The 20,415-nt window shown below is 49.6% G+C and overlaps 1 protein-coding gene across 5 annotated transcripts; it reads left to right on the top strand.

Annotated features, from left to right (window-relative positions):
* Nucleotides 1-5,556: 5,556 nt before the first annotated feature.
* LOC122172102 (zinc finger protein 850-like) lies at nucleotides 5,557-18,744 on the top strand. Of its 5 annotated transcripts, none has more exons than XM_065564717.1 (5): nucleotides 5,557-5,836; nucleotides 10,685-10,772; nucleotides 11,303-11,429; nucleotides 12,014-12,127; nucleotides 12,473-18,744. In XM_065564717.1, the coding sequence occupies exons 2-5, from the start codon at nucleotides 10,749-10,751 to the stop codon at nucleotides 15,934-15,936; spliced, it is 3,729 nt and encodes a 1,242-aa protein (XP_065420789.1). In that variant the 5' UTR covers nucleotides 5,557-5,836; nucleotides 10,685-10,748; the 3' UTR covers nucleotides 15,937-18,744. The 5 variants fall into 5 exon arrangements, with proteins under 5 accessions (XP_065420789.1, XP_065420793.1, XP_065420791.1 ...); XM_065564719.1 differs by having other exon boundaries at nucleotides 5,558-5,836; nucleotides 12,476-18,744; XM_065564718.1 differs by lacking the exon at nucleotides 5,557-5,836 and adding an exon at nucleotides 5,934-7,210.
* Nucleotides 18,745-20,415: the final 1,671 nt, after the last annotated feature.

The raw sequence follows: 20,415 nt of genomic DNA, 5'->3' as shown, positions 1-20,415 counted from the left end.
GTTTGTGTGTGTACAGTGAAATCAACATTTACAGACATCAACCGATAAAGTCTAATCCTTCCAAGTCCAGTGATATGAAATTCACAGGACAAAACCTAGGTTAAGCTGATATCAATGTTTCAAAGGCCTGATTCCATGCTATTTCAGGGCAATGGGGTGAGTCTCAGGGTTCCCCCCTTCCCCATCACCCTGAACTCTCCACACAGGAGCCTCTGTTGAAGTGATGGAGAGTTTTATCCTGTTCCCGTTCTACCCCTTCACCTCCCAAGGTGTCAGTTACCATCGTTACCAGGGCCAGCTTTAGGCCGATTCGGCTGAATCAGGCCCCGTGCCTAAAAGGGCCCCGCAGCTGTCTACCACTCCCCCAGCTCACTTCCCCCTCCTCCCCTCCCCTGAACGCTCCGCCCCCTTGCTCCTCCTCCTCCCCTGTTTCCTGCGAATCAGATGTTCGCGGGAAGTCTGAAAACAAGCAGGGGCAGGCGGGCAGCAGCAGGTAAGCTGGGGTGGAGGGGGATGCGAGGAGGAGGGCTCCGGGGAGGCACGGCATGGCCCAGTCCAGCCCTGGCCGAGCGGCTCTCTCTGGCCCCAGCCCGGCCAAGCGGCTCCGGCCCCAGCACCAGCGGCTCCGGCCCGGGCCCCGGGGCACCGGTCCCGGTTCCAGCCGAGCATGCCGGCCCCGGTTCTGGCCGAGCGTGCCGGCCGAGCACCCCCAGCCCCGGCGGCTCTGGCCCTGGTGGCTCCGGCCCGGCTCACGCCCTGGGGCCCCAGCCCTGGCCGAGCAGCGCCGGCCGAGCACCCCCGGCCCCGGCGGCTCTGGCCCCAGCAGCTCCCGCCTGGCTCGGGCCCCAGGGAGCCGGCCCGGCTCAGGGCCCGGGACGCCGACCCCGGTTCTGGCTGAGTGCGCCGGCCCCGGCCCCAGTGGCACCGGCACCGGCCCCAGTGGCCCCCGGCCCCGGCGGCTCTGGCCCTAGCGGCTCCAGACCGGCTCGGGCCCCGGGGAGCCGGCCCTGGTTCCGGCTGAGCATGCCGACCCCAGCCCCAGTGGCTCTGGCCTGGTGGTAGGGGACGGGTGGCAGGCGAGCTCCCTTCCACCCGCGCTTCAAGCCATTCGGTGGAGTGCGGGTCCGCTGCTCTATCTCAGTGTTTACCTTTCTGCCATGCATCCTTCTCCGCCGGAAAACTGGCAGGATTTAGAGGTCAGGGTGGGTGAGCGGTTGCGGAGATGGAAAGGACTGCTCCGGTGTGTCTCCCTGCGAGGGAGGGCGCTGGTGCTGAACCAGCTTGTCCTGTCCATGCTCTGGCACCGGCTCAACACCCTGAGCCCGGCCCCGGGGATCCTGGCCAGTCTCCAGAGGACGGCCCTGGAGTTTTTCTGGCCAGGACTGCACTGGGTCTCTGCAGGGGTCCTGAGTCTTCCCCTGGAGGAGAGAGGACAGAGCCTGGTCTGCCTTCGTAGCCAGGTCCATGTCTTCCGCCTCCAGGCCCTGCAGAGGCTCCTTTATGGTGCAGGTAGTCCGGCGTGGAGCACGTTAGCGCACGCCTTCCTCCGCCACCTCCGAGGGCTCCGATACGACCGGCAGCTCCTTTTTCTTCTGGTCTTCTACCAGGACCTTCTCCGGACCTGGAAACTTTTTCGGTGACCAGGTCCATTGTGGCCACCGAGGACGCGGACCTCCTTGCGGAGCCCCTGCTACACAACCCCGATCTCCGTGTGCAGGTGGTGGAGTCTCCCTCGGTGAGCCGGAGGTTGGTCCTGGCAGAAACCACCAGGGTCGGAGACCACCTGGACTATGCCAGGGGGGACTGGGTGGATCCCCATGCGCTCGGCCGGCGCATGGGGCTCTCCACCCTTTCGACCCCCCTGCGTGTACTCCAGGAGGTGGGCGCTGCCTTGTCGCCCCCTTCTCTCAGCTTCCTGTGGCGGGCCCTGCGAGAGGGCACTCCCCGCCCACCCCTCATCCCAGGCCCTCCGGACCTTTTTATCGGGCCCCTGTTCCGCGAGCCCCCCCCCGGCTTCCCTGCTCCCATACTCTGAGCCGGCTGCACGCCCTGCAGCCGGTCCGGTTCTGAACTGTGCCTAGAGACCACCTGTACACGCTCGTGCTCCACACGCTGCATCTCCTCACCCTCGCGTCCCACCCCGACACCAAATGGCGGGACTACTTACTGCCTGTGGAGGGTGAGGAGCCCCGGTGGGCCAGCCTTTATTCTACCTTAGTCCCAAGGCCTGCCGGGGACATCGGTTGGTGGCTCCTTCATGGAGCTGTGAGCACGGGCGTGTACCTGGCGCGGTTCACCCCTATTCCCGAGGCCTGCCCCTTCTGCGGCGTGAGGGAGACCCTGGCGCACGCCTACCTCGAGTGCGCCAGGTTGCAGCCCCTGTTCCATTTCCTCCAGAACCTCTTGTTGAGTTCTGGCTGCACTTTTCCCCACACCTGTTCATTTACGCACACCCTATCCGTGGCCCCATGAAGTCGCGAGACCTCCTCGTCAACCTCCTCCTGGCTTTAGCCAAACTCACCTTCTACAATACCAGGGAGAGGATGTTGGATGAGGGGGCGCTCTGTGACTGTGGGGCCTATTTCCGTACCTCCCTGGTCTCACGTCTCTGGGCAGAGTTCCACTGGGCAGCGTCCGCTGGCTCCCTTGACACCTTTGAGGAGCAGTGGGCGCTGTCCGGGGTTCTCTGCTCGGTGTCCCCATCCGGCACCCTGATTTTGAACCTTTGACCGTCACTCCACTCACTGTTTTTTCATTAGTTGTCCCAAGAGATTAGTTGGTTCCTAGGTCCAGTGGTCCCTCCCGCTAGGCTGGGGGAGGGGCCTTTAGAAGTGGGCGGGCTTGCACCTCCCAGTTGTTTCCAATGAGACTCCGGGCCCGGCCCCAAGTCCCGCGACCCCGGCCGGAGCTCCGGCTGGAGTGCAGCCGATTCCTGGGGGAGGGGCTTGCAGGAATCGGGCTCCGCTCTTGCTAAAGCCGGCCCTGACCATTACCCTCTCTCTCCACACTTAGGAATCACAGATTTGATGTCTATGATCTTAAGTCAGACTCCAGAGGGCTGGAGAAAAAAGTGTTACAGATCTGGGAGTGGGTGGGGAAATCCCATTGAACCTAAAGCACAGTTTGACCTTTCAGATCTTGTAGCCCTGTTTGCATCTATTGGTGAAATTGCTTCCCGGCTTTTTCTAGGCTAGTCCAGATCATTTGTAGATGGGAAGATTTGTGTTTCTTTTTCTTTCTTTTAGTATAATGATGCTAAAACTTTTGCAACTAATACAACCAAATAATGAGGCGAGAAGTGAACCTGGTTTAGCCCCTACAAAAGAAAATGGGTAAATTTATTTTCCTGATTTTGAGCCTTAAGTGATTCACTGAGATTTCATTTTATGAACATGAAAGTGTTTTATAGGCCACTCTGGATTGTGGGTTTTTCTCTCTTCGTGAAGGCCATTTGGTCACATACATTGATATTTAATTTGACAGGATTTATTGAGAACTTCACGAGACAAATGATCATTTGCCAGAATAGTCCTTTTTTAGATTTTGTTATTTTAATCTTTATCATGAGATTTTTTTCTGTGGTTTGAACAATGACAGTGATCAGTATCTCTCAGCACAACCACTGATGGTGCAAGCTAGATTCACAGTGCGAGAGATGGAGGAATGAAGTTATTGCCTGATCCCTGCAGTGATGTGAGGTACGTTTGAAGGGGAGAAAGAGGGGGTGGGGGAACAGAGCTGGGAAACTGCTGGGTTTGCTCCTCAAAGCCAGGCGACTGAGGCTGAGAACTGAGAACTCACTGCATTAGAGCCAGAGAGCAACTAGACTTGGCCTGTGAGTGTCGTATGAAGCTGCCCCTGAAATCAAAACGACCATGAACGACACCCAAAAAAATAATAGAGGGAGGGGACAGCATCTCCCTATTGCTGAGATGCCGAGGTTGGGCTCAGGCAAGAAAGGAGCCGGGGATGTCAACAGACCTGGGCAGCCGGAAGCCAGGCCAACCCCCATCATTGAGGCCAGAGGGAAATGAGGAACCAGAAAGCCCAGCTGATCACCCCCTCCCCATCTACCGCAGTGTCCTGTGTTGTGATGTCAGAAAATCTCTTTGCTCCACTCACCCCACACTGATCCCTCTTGTGACTAATGCCCTGTTTCCCACTTGCTTATGGTTCTGATATATAGTGTACAAAGTGTGCCTGGTGAGGGATCATTGGAAAACTCATGATCTGCTGAATATTATGCCATCAAAATGTATGTAACACCAGTGAATGTAGAATGGTGAGATTTTACTGTATGTTTGTTACTAGGGTGACCATATTCCAGGTGCCCAAAAAGAGGACACCAATGAGGGATGGGAGCCTGGTGGGGTACAGTTGTGGGTGCTGGAGGGTGGTGCGGGGTGGTACTCACGAGGTGAGATCAGTGTCAGTTACCTTTTCCCACCCCAGCCCTGCTCCAATTCCACACCCTTCCCCCAGATCCCCACCCACCCTGCCTCTTCTCCACCTCCTCCCCTGAACACACCTCCCGGAAAGTCCTAAATGCCACCTGCTAGGCGGTGAGGGGCGGGATGCGGAGGAGCTGGGATGTGGCGCGCTGGGGTGGGGAGAAGGAGGCGAGGAGAGGGGGGCTTGGCTGCCGGTGGGTGCGGAGCACCTGATAATTTTTCCCTGTGGGTTCTCCAGCCCCAGAGCACCCACGGAGTTGGCGCCTATGGCTCCCTCCCTGGAGCCTAGATATCCCACAGGCTCTTGGTGGGCTGCCCCCCCCATCACTCCCTCTTAAAAAAAACAGACACGTGCACTGACGGTGGCCACACGCCGTCAGACTCTAGGTGCAGGACCCTTCTTCCCAGCATCAGTCTCCTCCTGGCAGGAGTGTGGGGAACGGGAGGCGCGTTCAGGCTCCGTGCAGCACTTTCCTCAAGCAGCTCCTGGAAGCAGCGGCATGGCCCCCCTCGGGCTCCCCTCAGGGCTCAGAGCCGCGGAGGCAGCGCTTGGGGAGGGGGAACGGAGGCAGCGTGCAGAGCTGCCTGGCTGCACCTCCACCAGGGGAGTTGCTTGCGGGGAGCGACTCCCATGGAACTCAACATTTTTATTGTGGACAGTTGTGTCTGTGTTGATACGTTGCCAATCACTGCCTATGTGCACATCTTCTGGTTTTTGCTAAGTTAATTAAGTATTTTAGGAAACAGTGTCTGAGCAGCCACCAGCGAGTGCTGGCTGCACTCTGAGGTCACCAAAAATTTGGTCGTGAAAATAGGGGGGAGGGATAGCTCAGTAGTTTGAGCATTGGCCTCCTAAACCCAGGGTTGTGAGCTCAATCCTTGAGGGGACCACTTGGGGATCTGGGACAAAATCAGTACTTGGTCCTGCTAGTGAAGGCAGGGGGCTGGACTCGATGACCTTTCAAGGTCCCTTCCAGTTCTAGGAGATGGGATATCTCCATTATCTAACCCATGATGGTCCCTGCTGACCTTAGAGCCTGTGAGTCTAACAGGAGCCGGACACAGAGATGCTGCAGCGCGATGAGTTGATCGCTAGGACCCAGGAGCAGCTGTGAGGCGGCTCTGGGGGGAGCGATCGCTGGGGTCAGTCCCGGCAGCAGGAAGTGACTCGCAGCCGCTGCGGTGACTCTGGCTCCCGGCGAGATCCCCGAGCCCCGGCGGCTGGTGCTGGGAGCCCGGAGCCCTGGCTGCAGCCGGGAGAGGGGAATCTCCAGCAGGGCCCTTCCCGCTGCTCCCCAGGAGCCTCTCCCAGGGCAGAGCCCCCAGCCCCGCCAGGCCCCTTCCCGGCCCGGCCCCTGCCCCAGGGGGCCCCGCTCGGAGGGAAGGTAAGAGAGACCCGCCCCCCGTCACCCCCGGGCTGCAGGGGGAGGGTTTGGTCCTTGGCTCCCCGCGGAGCTGGCTGCGATTCCCGCCCTGGGCCCGGGAAAGCTGCCGCCCGTTCCCGGTGTGTGCGGGGCGGGGGGAGCCAGCCCGTGGGGCTGGGACAGACACAGGTGGCGGGGGAGGCAGATCGGAGTGAGAGCCGGGGTACAGGCACTGCCAGACAGGGCAGAGGAGATAACCGAGTAATGGGAGGGGAAGAGGAATAAAAGCTCCCCGCCCCCATGGAGTGAGCCAGCTGCAGTGGTTGCAAAAAGGGAGGGAGGGAGGCCAGAGGGGCTTTTCCTCCCCCCTTTGGCAGGATCTCAGCTCCCATTTCCCAGAGCCGTGTCCTTAAAGGCCCAGTGCATCGCAGTGCCTGGACAGGGCCCCTCTCCTGTATAAGATGCTACTGAGCTGCTAAAGGAGACTTGATCCAGTTTAATATTTACAGACACCCCCGCCCCCAGCGCTTCATAAATGTGCCTATTCCCCTTGTAAACTAGTCTATGGAGTTTCACACGTTTAAATTATTTACCTTTAAAATATTATTTCTATTACTCAGAGCTCTTCATTCTAAACTTCATTAACGTTGTGCAAGTGGACGTCGTGCCATGGAATTAATATTCTTAATAGCAAATAATCATGGGAAATATTAACAGTTGCTAGTAGCTACGGCAATCACATCTCAGGGTGACACTGTAACATTTCTTGTTTCTATTGCACTATTGTAATTTGAGTTCAGTGCTGACTGATTTCATGGGCTGGTCTCAAAACTCCTTCAACTTCCTTTGATCCACCAATGGGGCTTGCCTTAGGCAATGACTTTGTCTCTCTATCCAGCACCCTAGTGCTTTATCCCATGTCCCATTTGTGTGTAGAATTTGGTTCCCAAATATTCACTAACGGCTAGAAGTTTCAAGGTTCAAGGCACCTAGATACTTTGTAATATGCCACTAGTGGCCAAAATCCTTTTAAAAATCTGTCCCTAGGGGCCTTAGAGTGTCTTGTATGAATTGCTTCTAAAAAGGAAATTTCTAGGGTATTTTTTTACAAAGCATAGATATACAACCCCAAGAATTCAAACCCCATGAGTTATGCACCCAAAAGTCTAGAATTTAAATAAAAAAATAAAGTTTCTTTTTCTTTTATTTATCTTTTTCTGTCTCAGCCTTAAGAGCGCCCTCACTTCATACTTTTGCTGCTACCCCTTCCAAAGGGTCCATATACCTAGAATGGCCGTACAATCCTGTAACATGCGATGCCATTTTGCACTTCCCAGAACATGTGATTCCCCACCACCACTTGCAGTTGACAGTTGATTTAAAAACCTTTTTTCTGTAAGTAACCCCCCATTCTGCACACACTGAAATGCACATTTTACTTTTCTGTGATGTCATTTATTGTATGCATTGATGTTGATTTTCTATCGCATTTTCTTATACTTCTAATGGCCTATTTTAAGTTCACAGCCTTTTATGGGTGCTACGTTTTTTGTTGTGATACATTTCAGGGATGTTCTTCATTCTGACACATGTACTGATTTGTACGGCCAAAGTCAAAGATTTTTTAAAACTAACTGTTCCGTTTCTCCTTTGCATTGGTCAGGCAGGAGGACACTGTGCTGACTTCACCTAGTTTACATTTTGGTGAAACGAAAGTATTTTACGTCTTTTATGTTTTCACACTGGGATAGCTAATGCAGATTAGTTCCCCCCTGGGAAAAACACCCATTTTCTTATAGACACAGACTATACTGCTGACTCGGATGTTAAATGACCCATTATTGTTCATGGGCTGAAAACTCTGATACTGATTGTGTAGCTACTACTCCTGCTCCTTTGCCAGGTGCTGCGTTTGAATGTCTGCGCCCGTTTGTGAGGGCATCATGGAAAACCAGTTGAAGCATTTAAAACTAAAGGAATTAGCAGGAGATTCCACCCCCTCGCCTTAATTTCCCTTATTCCCTTTACTCTTTGAGGGCTTGTCTGCGATGGTCTGACACTAAAGGTCTGAAGTTAATGCACATAAATCCCAGCAGCTCAAACCCCTGTGTGGACGCTCTCATTCAGAATGAAGGTGGCCTTAATTTTGACACTAGCAGTCAGGGCAACCACAGACAAGTGCAGGAGACCTTCCCCCAAATTCTAATAATTATCAGGCCTTTGATCTGTCTTGAACATTTTGAAAGTTTTGTATCATCCAGGTGTAACCCACATTAGATTTCTCAAGTCCAAAGAGGAGGAGTGAAGCAGTGAGGCACTCATCTCACCTTTCCTGAGCGTTGCCCTGGGTAGAAACACCATTACGATATTTCACAGTTTTGTCCTTACAACATTTCAATAAATGGGTTAAGGTTGAAATTTAAAGTTCTCTGGCTCCTTCTCCCTGCCCTGCGCAGGTTAGGACATCTGTACTGAGCAGCAGAATAAAGGCCAGATAGTGATGGTAGATCCTGCTGTGCAGGGATCCCCTTTATAAGCAACTTAGACAAAGAGAGGCAACTCTTGTCCCATGAGAATAAACCAATTGATTCACAGTTTTGGTGCTTTCAAATATAAAGATTCTTCTTTGATCTCAGCCTTTAGATGCTTGCTCACCACATGCTATGCAAAGTTTATCTCTTACTAACTAGGCACTGCCAGGAAAATGTAACTTAGACAGCATTGTCTGTTACCCCTGTCTTACATGAGGACGGTTAGATCGATGAGTCTGTGGCTGCGCTAGGTGTGAGGATGCACCCTGACAGACATAGCAAGAGTATTCTCAGCTCACATAAAACATCAAAAGCATCCAGAAATAGGCTGTGGCTGTAGTTACTAGACATGCTCTGTATTTGTTTCCAAAGCTGTATAGGAAGTTTTGGAGACAAGCCACCTGGCAGGCCGCTCCCTTTTTATTCACCTGATAGCTGAGACAGTCAAAGCTTGGACGGGAGATTTGTGTTTGTCAGCTCTGTGTCACGGAGTCACTGCTCTGAAGGAAGCCAGGCAGGACTCTAGTTCAGTGTCTCCACCACTGGGCAAGAAGCCTCCTCAGCTTCAGCACCTCCTGGGTCTGACATTGGAGTGTGCAGCACCCCTGTTCACACCGTGAGCTCCCCGCAGGGAGTCCATCTGGATGACACACCTGGGGATGCCTTATACGCCCCTCAACGGGACCGTGCACCCCAGCTCCGCAGTCAGCAGTGACTCTCAGCCAGCTTGGAAAACAGAAGGGTTTGTTAGTCGTTAGGAACACAGAATAGAGCAGAACTTGTTAGCACAGAAATCAGGAGCTTTTAGCAAAGTCCATCTTGGGCGGGATCCAGAGCCCTGGGCTCTCCCCGCCGAGTCCCAAACCAAGAGACTGACCTGCTTCCAGCCCCCCATCCTCAGTCATGCCCAGCTGCCCTTCTCCTTGCTTTGTCCCTTTCCTGGGCAAACAGGTCACCTGGCCTCCCCCTCTCTCTTTGTTCTCCAACACCTTTGCCTGGCTCCTTACAGAGGATGGCTCTTGCCACCACTAACCAGGATACAGAGTGTTCAGCCATTCTCTGTGCCCAGGCAGCCAGTCTGCAGTCACCCCTGCCCTCTAGGGGTCTCCACAATGATCACACACCTGTATCCCACCAGCTCGATGCTTGAGGAACACATTGGGAAAACTGAGGCACACACACAGTATTCCGAGAAAACATTAAAAACATTCCCCCTTCGTCACACCCTGGGATATCAGTGGGCTGCTCGGCGCAAGAGCATGTTTGTGGCTGCTGTGTGGGAAGGGTTTGCTGACAACACTGACTGTAGTGTTGTGAAAGGAAGGAGATCTTGACGTTCTTCACATCCAATGAACCCAGGTGCTTCTGCTACGTATGGCCACATTACAGAGACTGAGGGCTGGATTCACAATGGCTCACAGACACCCAAAGTCCAGGCTAGGCACATAAATCTGGGATTAGGAGCCTAAATCCCAGTTTAGGATCCACAGAGACATACAAAACTCCTGTTGAACCCTCTAGGTGCCAAAGCTCACTCAGCAGTAGCTATATTTTCAGGTTTCAGAGTAGCAGCCGTGTTAGTCTGTATCCGTAAAAAGAACAGGAGTACTTGTGGCACCTTAGAGACTAACAAATTTATTAGAGCATAAGCTTTCGTGGACTACAGCCCACTTCTTCGGATGCATACAGAGTGGAATAAATATTGAGGAGATATATATACACACATACAGAGAGCATAAACAGGTGGGAGTTGTCTTACCAACTCTGAGAGGCCAATTAAGTAAGAGAAAAAAAACTTTTGAAGTGATAATCAAGCTAGCCCAGTACAGACAGTTTGAGAAGAAGTGTGAGAATACTTACAAGGGGAGATAGAGTCAATGTTTGTAATGGCTCAGCCATTCCCAGTCCTTATTCAATCCTGAGTTGATTGTGTCTAGTTTGCATATCAATTCCAGCTCAGCAGTCTCTCGTTGGAGTCTGTTTTTGAAGTTTTTCTGTTGTAAGATAGCCACCCGCAGGTCTGTCACTCTGCTGAACCCCACACTACCTGGGGAGAAGGGGGGTAGCTAGAGGGGGTTACACGATAATATCATGGGGAGCCCCCCAAAGTGGCTCTTTGGATTCTGCTCTTTTTCTAGCATTTGGCGCAGAGATGCTGTTACTGGGAGGGTTTAAAAGTGTCCCCGGTGGGTTTAGTTCTGCTGGGAGGGGCCTGACCTGGCAGCATGGCAGAGTTCAGAGCATCTGTCTGCAGGGAGAGAGCCTGGGGGGAATTGGGGTGTGACATGGACTCAAGTCGCTTCTGTAACCTCCCCCATCATCCCTCTCGCCCTGACAGGCTGAGGAATCACGTCCAGATTTCGCTCCAGATCATCCCATCTTCCAGGGCACAGGGAAGGGAAATGGCTGTGATGGAGCCAGCACAGGTAGGGGATTTTCAGGGAGCTGTGGGGAGCATGTTGTAGAGGGGTAGGGGCAGGAAAGACACAGGATGAAGCAGGGCCATTGACGGGGAGGAAGGGGGGACATGCCGCCATTTCTCAAACAGGACACAACCCCCGTGGTCAGGGCCGGGAACATTTTCAAGACTCCCAGTTCTGGAGCCTGAATTCACTGGCTAGAGGCTGCTGTGAAATATGAAGGGAAGCTGTTGGGGTTCCTGTCCCTGTCCCCAGCTCAGAGCTCTGCTTCCTGTGTCAGCCTGTGGCTGGCAGGCGTGTGGGAAATGAGAAGACCCTGGCCCCTGCTCCGTCTGCTGGGAAGCCAAGGAGCTCTCACTTTCTCCCCACCCCCTGAAGCCCCCTGGCTGCTCTGAGCAGGGTGGGAGAGGAATTCTGCTACTCTGGTCCTCCCAGAGCTTCCAAGATTATTTTATTTTTTCTTTCTTCCTTTCCCGTGACTAGTGCGATTGTGGCTGGGGCAGCAGGTGCTGAGTGGGGGACTCTTGTTGTTTCAGATGCCGGTGACCTTCGAGGAGGTGGCTGTGTATTTCACGAAGGGGCAGGGAGCTCTTCTGGACCCCGCTCAGAGAGCCCTCTACAGGGATGTCATGCAGGAGAACTATGAGACTGTGACCTCGCTGGGTAAGGGATTCCCATCTCCTCAGTTATTAGAAAGTGTAGGGCCTGCATTGCTGAATCTGGTCAGGTTCTTCCCAGGTCAGATAGATTGGAGGCGAATGGGTTCTATAATCCACAGCTGCCGTGTGAGAGAGATGTGCATCTCCATACCCTCACCAATGGGATACAGGTGTCAAACCTAATGGACGTGCTAAACCATCCCCACCCCTCCAGCTTTCAAGGGGGAGAAGCCACGTATTGTCCCATCTATATTGTTTCTCATTCTCATCTGCCTCCTTGGGAATTACTCCAGCCAAAGGGAGGGCTCTGCAGGTTTTAGAAATAGGCAGGGGTTTAACTCTAGAGCTGTGTGTGCATCAGCAAAGCCCTCAAAGTGCACAGATCCTGGGAACTGCTAGTGAGGGTGTAACAATTCTCCCCACCTCCCCAGACTTCTCCCTCCTTCAAGGGGGCTCATTGACCATGTTCCCGTCCTCTTGGATTCCAGATTCTCCCAGCATAGCACCAGGACATGGAATGCCCTTTATGACAGACACTTTCTTGATACTCCATTTACCCTGATCTGGTCTGATTTCACTCCTGCACAGGATTTCCCATTTCCAAACCTGAGCTGATCGCCCGACTGGAACGAGGCGAAGAACCGTGGGTGCCCGATCTCCAGGCCTCAGAGGAAAGAGAGATCTCGAGAGGCACCCACGCAGGTGAGGACTCACATAGAAACCATCTTGCTAATGAAGGAAAAAGTTGAGAATCCCAAAATTGTGGTATGAGTAAAAGCCCTCAGTTCTTCCTCATCTCAGCCAGAGCAGGGCTGGAGTCAGCAGAACAGAGCTGGAGTCAGTAGATATCACTCACAGCTTTCCACCCGTCCTGTTAGCTGCAGGAGTTTCCTTCCCATCTTTCTATCCCTCTGAGTGTTTGGGTGGGAAGTGGAGGCAGAATCCAATTACTCAGTCTTCACAGCATTAGCATGTTGGGTTTTCGCTCTGTGCTATTCCTCTTTCTCCCCAACACAATGACTCCTGTCTGGATTGTCTCTCTCCCAGCAGGTGATGACAGAGTGAGTGAGAATGAGGAGGGGAATCATCATGAGCATGTTCCTGGGGAAGTGGAACCACAGGGGACCTTTGTGCGAAGAGCTGAAGGGAATTTTTTCCAGTGCTTGGAAGAGGGAAAAGCCTGGGGAAATTGGCACAGGTCAGAGAGGCTGCTGGGAAAACACCCAAAGAAGAAAGTGGATGAATCCATTCAATGTTGGGCAGGAGACAAGGATCCCACAGCCCAGCAGACAAATCCCAAGGAAGAAAAATCCTATCAGTGCCTCGAATGTGGGAAAGGATTCATTTTGAGATCACACCTTGTGACACATCAGACAATCCATACTGGTCAGAAACCCCTTCAGTGCTTGGACTGTGGAGAAAGCTGCAATAACCGCTCAGACCTCAATAACCATAGGAGAGGCCATTCAGGAGAGAAACCCAATGAGTCCCTTGAGTGCAGGAAATGTTTGAATTGGAAATCAGCACTAATTACACACCAGATAAGCCAAATACGAGAGAGACCCCATAAATGCTTAGACTGTGGAAAAAGTTTCATACAGAGGTCAGACCTTGTTAAACATCAGGGAATCCACACAGGAGAGAGACCCTATAAGTGCTTGGACTGTGGGAAAAGTTTCACATGGAGATCAGCCCTTTTTAAACATCAGGCATTCCACACAGGTGAGAGACACCATAAGTGCGTGGACTGTGGGAAAAGTTTCATACAGAGGTCAGACCTTGTTAAACATCAGGCAATCCACACAGGAGAGAGACCCTATAAGTGCTCGGACTGTGAGAAAAGTTTCATACGTAGGTCAGACCTTGTTAAACATCAGGCAATCCACACAGGAGAGAGACCCCATAAGTGCTTAGACTGTGGAAAAAGTTTCATACAGAAGTCAGACCTTGTTAAACATCAGGCAATCCATACAGGAGAGAGACCCTATAAGTGCTTGGACTGTGAGAAAAGTTTCATACAGAGGTCAGACCTTGTTAAACATCAGGCAATCCACACAGGAGAGAGACCCCTTAAGTGCTTAGACTGTGGAAAAAGTTTCATACAGAGGTCAGACCTTGTTAAACATCAGGGAATCCACACAGGAGAGAGACTCTATAAGTGCTTGGACTGTGGGAAAAGTTTCACATGGAAATCAGCCCTTTTTAAACATCAGGCATTCCACACAGGTGAGAGACACCATAAGTGCGTGGACTGTGGGAAAAGTTTCATACAGAGGTCAGACCTTGTTAAACATCAGGCAATCCACACAGGAGAGAGACCCCATAAGTGCTTAGACTGTGGAAAAAGTTTCAGAGACAGATCAGCCCTTTATAAACATCAGGCAATCCATACAGGAGAGAGACCCTATAAGTGCTTGGACTGTGAGAAAAGTTTCATACAGAGGTCAGACCTTCTTAAACATCAGGCAATCCACACAGGAGAGAGACCCCTTAAGTGCTTAGACTGTGGAAAAAGTTTCAGAGACAGATCAGCCCTTTTTAAACATCAGGCAATCCACACAGGAGAGAGAAACCATAAGTGCTTAGATTGTGGAAAAAGTTTCATATGGAGGTCATCCCTTGTTAAACATCAAGCATTCCACACAGGTGAGAGACACCATAAGTGCGTGGACTGTGGGAAAAGTTTCATACAGAGGTCAGACCTTGTTAAACATCAGGCAATCCACACAGGAGAGAGACCCTATAAGTGCTCGGACTGTGAGAAAAGTTTCATACAGAGGTCAGACCTTGTTAATCATCAGGCAATCCATATAGGAGAGAGACCCTATAAGTGCTTGGACTGTGAGAAAAGTTTTATACGTAGGTCAGACCTTGTTAAACATCAGGCAATCCACACAGGAGAGAGACCCCATAAGTGCTTGGACTGTGAGAAAAGTTTCATACAGAGGTCAGACCTTGTTAAACATCAGGCAATCCACACAGGAGAGAGACCCCTTAAGTGCTTAGACTGTGGAAAAAGTTTCAGAGACAGATCAGCCCTTTATAAACATCAGGCAATCCACACAGGAGAGAGAAACCATAAGTGCTTAGATTGTGGAAAAAGTTTCATATGGAGGTCAGACCTTGTTAAACATCAGGCAATCCACACAGGTGAGAGACACCATAAGTGCGTGGACTGTGGGAAAAGTTTCATAAGACGGTCAGACCTTGTTAAACATCAGGGAATCCACACAGGAGAGAGACCCTATAAGTGCTCGGACTGTGAGAAAAGTTTCATACGTAGGTCAGACCTTGTAAAACATCAGGCAATCCACACAGGAGAGAGACCCCATAAGTGCTTAGACTGTGGAAAAAGTTTCATACAGAGGTCAGACCTTGTTAAACATCAGGCAATCCATACAGGAGAGAGACCCTATAAGTGCTTGGACTGTGAGAAAAGTTTCATACAGAGGTCAGACCTTGTTAAACATCAGGCAGTCCACACAGGAGAGAGACCCCATAAGTGCTTGGACTGTGAGAAAAGTTTTATAAAGAGGTCAGACCTTGTTAAACATCAGGCAATCCACACAGGAGAGAGACCCCTTAAGTGCTTAGACTGTGGAAAAAGTTTCAGAGACAGATCAGCCCTTTATAAACATCAGGCAATCCACACAGGAGAGAGAAACCATAAGTGCTTAGATTGTGGAAAAAGTTTCATATGGAGGTCAGACCTTGTTAAACATCAAGCATTCCACAAAGGTGAGAGACACCATAAGTGCGTGGACTGTGGGAAAAGTTTCATAAGGCGGTCAGATCTTGTTAAACATCAGGCAATCCATACAGGAGAGAGACCCCATAAGTGCTCGGACTGTGAGAAAAGTTTCATACGTAGGTCAGACCTTGTTAAACATCAGGCAATCCACACAGGAGAGAGACCCCATAAGTGCTTGGACTGTGGGAAAAGTTTCATACAGAGGTCAGACCTTGTTAAACATCAGGTAATCCACACAGGAGACAGACCCCATAAGTGCTTGGACTGTGGAAAAAGTTTCAGAAATATATTGGCCCTTGTTAAACATCAGGCAATCCACACAGGAGAGAGCCCCCATAAGTGCTTAGATTGTGTAAAAAGTTTTGTATGGAGGTCAGACCTTGTTAAACATCTGGCTATCCACAGAGGAGAGAGACCCCATAAGTGCTTGGACTGTGGAAAGAGTTTCATACGGAGGTCAGACCTTATTAAACATCAGACAGTCCACACAGGAGAGAGACCCCATAAGTGCTTACACTGTGGGAAAAGTTTCACACAGAGATCATCTCTTATAACACATCAGAGGATCCACACAGGTGAGAGACCCCATAATTGCTTGGATTGTCAGAAAAATTTCACAAACAGATCAGCCCTTGTTAGACATCAGGCAATCCACACAGGAGAGAGACCCCATAAGTGCTTGGACTGTGGGAAAAGTTTCACACAGAGATCACACCTCATTAAACATGGGAGAATCCACACAGGATCTAAACTTCTGTGACACATGGCCAGAAAGGGTTAAGAAACTTGCAGAATAATTGACCCATATTCAACTTTTAGAGACATGTTTGAAAAGTGTTTAAATGGTAATTAGGGCCATTCCACATTAGATAGACTAGAACTTTGAAATTTAAACTTTTATTGTTAAAGACCTGGAAGAAGATGGTAACTGTAGTATAGTAGTAGAGCTAGGCAGCTCTCCAACACCACATTCTGCAAGCCATTACCCTCTGATCCCATTGAGGGTTACCAAAAGAAACTACACCATCTGCTCAAGAAACTCCCTGAAAAAGCACAAGAGCAAATCTGCACAGACACACCCCTAGGATTCCGAGTAGGAGTATTCTATCTGCTAACCAAGATCCATAAACCTAGAAATCCTGGACGCCCCATCATCTCAGGCATTGGCACCCTGACAGCAGGATTGTCTGGCTATGTAGACTCCCTCCTCAGGTCCTACACTACCAGCACTCCTAGCTATCTTCGGGACACCACTGACTTCCTGAGGAAACTACAATCAATTGGTGATCTTCCTGAAAACACCATCCTGGCCACTATGGATGTAGAAGCCCTCTACACCAACATTTCACACAAAGATGGACTACAAGCCGTCAGGAACAGTATCCCCGATAATGTCACGGCAAATCTGGTGGCTGAACTTTGTGACTTTGTCCTCACCCGCAACTATTTCACATTTGGGGACAATGTATACCTTCAAGTCAGCGGCACTGCTATGGGTACCTGAATGGCCCCACAGTATGCCAACATTTTTATGGCTGACTTAGAAGAACGCTTCCTCAGCTCTCATCCCCTAACACCCCTACTCTACTTGTGCTACATTGATGTCATCTTCATCATCTGGACCCATGGAAAAGAAGCCCTTGAGGAATTCCACCATGATTTCAACAATTTCCACCCCACCATCAACCGCAGCCTGGACCAGTCCACACAAGAGATCCACTTCCTGGACACTACAGTGCAAATAAGCGATGGTCACAGAAACACCACCCTATACCAGAAACCTACTGACCGCTATACTTACCTACATGCCAAGCTCTACGATACACTCACATTTGCTCCAACCTCTCAGACAGAGACAAACACCTACAAGATCTCTATCAAGCGTTCTTATAACTACAATACCCACCTGCTGAAGTGAAGAAACAGATTGACAGAGCCAGAAGAGTACCCAGAAGTCACCTACTACAGGACAGGCCCAACAAAGAAAGTAACAGAAAGCCACTAGCTGTCACCTTCAGCCCCCAACTAAAACCTCTCCAGCGCATCATCAAGGATCTACAACCTATCCTGAAGGACGATCCATCACTCTCACAGATCTTGGGAGACAGGCCAGTCCTTGCTTACAGACAGCCCCCAAACCTGAAGCAAATACTCACCAGCAAGCACACACCACACAACAGAAACACTAACCCAGAAACCTATCCTTGCAACAAAGCCCGTTGCCAACTCTGTCCACATATCTATTCAGGGGACACCATCATAGGACCTAATCACATCAGCCACACTACCAGAGGCTCGTTCACCTACACATCTACCAATGTGATATATGCCATCATGTGCCAGCAATGCCCCTCTGCCATGTACATTGGCCAAACTGGACAGTCTCTATGTAAAAGAATAAAAGGACACAAATCACACGTCAAGAATTATAACATTCAAAAACCAGTTGGCTAACACTCCAACCTCCCTGGTCACTCGATTACAGACCTAAAAGTCGCAATATTACAACAACAAAACTTCAAAAACAGACTCCAACGAGAGAGTGCTGAATTGGAATTAATTTGCAAACTGGACACCATTAAATTAGGTTTGAATAAAGACTGGGAGTGGATGGGTCATTACACAAAGTAAAACTATTGCCCCATGTTTATTTCCCCCCCCTACAGTTCCTCACACCTTCTTGTCAACTGCTGGAAATGGGCCCTTTTGATTACCACTACAAAAAAGTTGTTTTTTCCCCCCCTCTCCTGCTGGTAATAGCTCACATTAACTGATTTCTCTAGTTATAGTGTGTATGGTAACACCCATTTTTTCATGTTCTCTGTGTGTGTATATATATATCTTACTACTGTATTTTCCACTGCATGCATCCGATGAAGTGAGCTGTAGCCCACGAAAGCTTATGCTCAAATAAATTTGTTCGTCTCTAAGGTGCCACAAGTACTCCTGTTCCTTTTGTAGTAGTTGATGTTTACCTTTATCTTGTTAGAGGTTAACAATGTAAACAAACGGTTCCTGTCTAGGGCTGTATTCTGTTAAGTCAGAGATCAAAAGGGAATATTAACATTTAGATTAAACTTGGGTGTAATAATGTCATTGTCTGTATGCCTCTTTAAAGTTTGTGGTTAACTGTCTATGAACTGCTTTATGGATAATTACCTTATGTTAATCCTTGTAATTATTTACCTGCGATGTTTAGGAAATAGAAGCTTACTTCAAAAGCCTATTGTTCACCCAAGGACTGCCTGCTGACGAGAGGCTGCAAAAATCTCTAGAAAAATTCTTGGGACCTGATCCTTTTATCTCAGATCTTAAACTTTATTCGGGGCGGAGTTTGAGTTGTGAGACAGATCTCCAGTCCAGCTGGATCCCCCTGATATTAAACATTTGGACATAGGACTATAACCTGATAAAATGATTCTGAAAAGGACTCTTTGCAATTCTAAAGCACCATCTCTGCAGTGAAACTGCCCTAAGGACTCTATTCATGTCTGTATGTATAATGATCTTTTAACCAATACTCTCACTCTTTTCTCTTTTTAATAAATCTTAGTTGAGTTAATAAGAATTGGGTGTAAGCATGTATTTGGGTAAGAACTGAAGTATTCATGAACTTGGTGGGTAATGTTTCCGATCCTTTGGAATTGGTAGAACTTTTTATATGATGAACAAGATTTTCAGTAATTCCCATCATATTTCACTGGGCTGTCTGGGAGGGAGCCCAAGGCTGGGTTGCTTCAAGGGAACTGTGCTTTGGCCTCCGTGTAGCCAGTAAGGTATTGTAGAGTATCAGGCATCTGCAAATCTGCACAGGGAAGAAACCTCTGAGATGTTCTCAGTGTGGAAAATGCTCCAGGTGGCACTAACTCCATACTGCACACCAGAGACTCCTCCATATATGGGGGAAATTCCCTCAGTGCCCTGACTAGGGCTGGTCACAGTGGTCTTGTTGTTGGGATTAGCCAGCACATCTCTGTGACCCTCCACCAGATTTCCTGGTGTAAACTCTCTGACGCTGGCAGTCAGGGACCAGAGCCCTAGACCAATTCACTTGTGTATTAGGATAGATCAAAGTGATTGTGAAATGTGTAAGAGTGTAGTTGGTGTTTAAAATTCATGACAACTAATGAGATTTGTTTTCACTTAACTATATCTTGTTATAATGTAGTAGCAAACATTTCCATTGTGTATACTCCTGTAAATAAATAACCCGTCAAACGAGGAAGATAACTTGTGGAATGCAAATGAAGAACTTTAACAGAAAAGAGCTAATTTCAAAGCAAGTGGGTGTTGTGCGTGAGGATTGGAGGTCAAAGAATCAAAATGCGTTCCTCACTCTCTGTCATGAGAAGAAAAGCCCACGTGGGTAGTGACCCTATTAGCCTTTTTCTGTGTGTGAGCAGAAGCCATAAGTACAGATTCAAGGAAAGATCCTTTATCTCTGGACTGTTTGGACTCTTACAGGGAAGTGTACCGGATAGAAAGTGAAGCTCTCCAGAGACAATGTGGGTACCCTGAAAAGACTTTTGGGAAACTGGCAATTTATTAAATCACTGCCACCCTTTGGAATTAGAAACAGTGACTCACCTATGCATATATTTTACCTGCTTTAACCTCTCAATAACTCTCACTTCCTTTCCTTAGATAATGAACCTTTAGTTAGTTTACTATAGAACTGGCTGCCTGTGTTGTCTTTGGTGTGGGATGTAGGGTACCACTTGCTCTGGGGTAAGTGACTGGTCTCCTGGGACTGGGAGCAATGTGATGTGATGTGATTTTTGGTTTAAGTGACCTTTTATCGCAAAGTCCAGTTTGTCTGGGTGGCAAGACAGACTGGAGAGTCAAAGTGGGCTGTCTGTGAGTCTAGGGTAAGACTGGGATAGTGATCCAGGAGTTCACATTTGTCACTAGTTTGGTGAAATCTAATTACAGAACACATCACCAGCTTGGGGCGTCTGCCTGGTTTTCTGCCAGTCTGCCCGTAGGTTGGCACTCATAGTTGTGAACCACTCCAGAGAGCGTGACAAACTCACCCTGAGCATCTTATCTATTCTGATCCCCCCCTCCTCTGATTAGCAGAATGATCGTTAGTCCCTGCGTTCCCCCTTTTGGGACTGGATTGTCTCATTGCCAGATAGTCTCACATTACTCTAGGCCATGCTGAAAAGCATTTAGTATTTGTACATTTTCTCCCTTATGGCCCAGAATTAAACAGATGCTAACAAAGTGGGAACCGGGA

The sequence above is a fragment of the Chrysemys picta genome, chromosome 12 (assembly GCF_011386835.1).
Source record: "Chrysemys picta bellii isolate R12L10 chromosome 12, ASM1138683v2, whole genome shotgun sequence".
Classification (NCBI taxonomy): domain Eukaryota; kingdom Metazoa; phylum Chordata; order Testudines; family Emydidae; genus Chrysemys; species Chrysemys picta.
The sequence above is the reverse complement of the archived record's forward strand: the minus strand, read 5'-3'. Positions and strand labels throughout refer to the sequence as shown.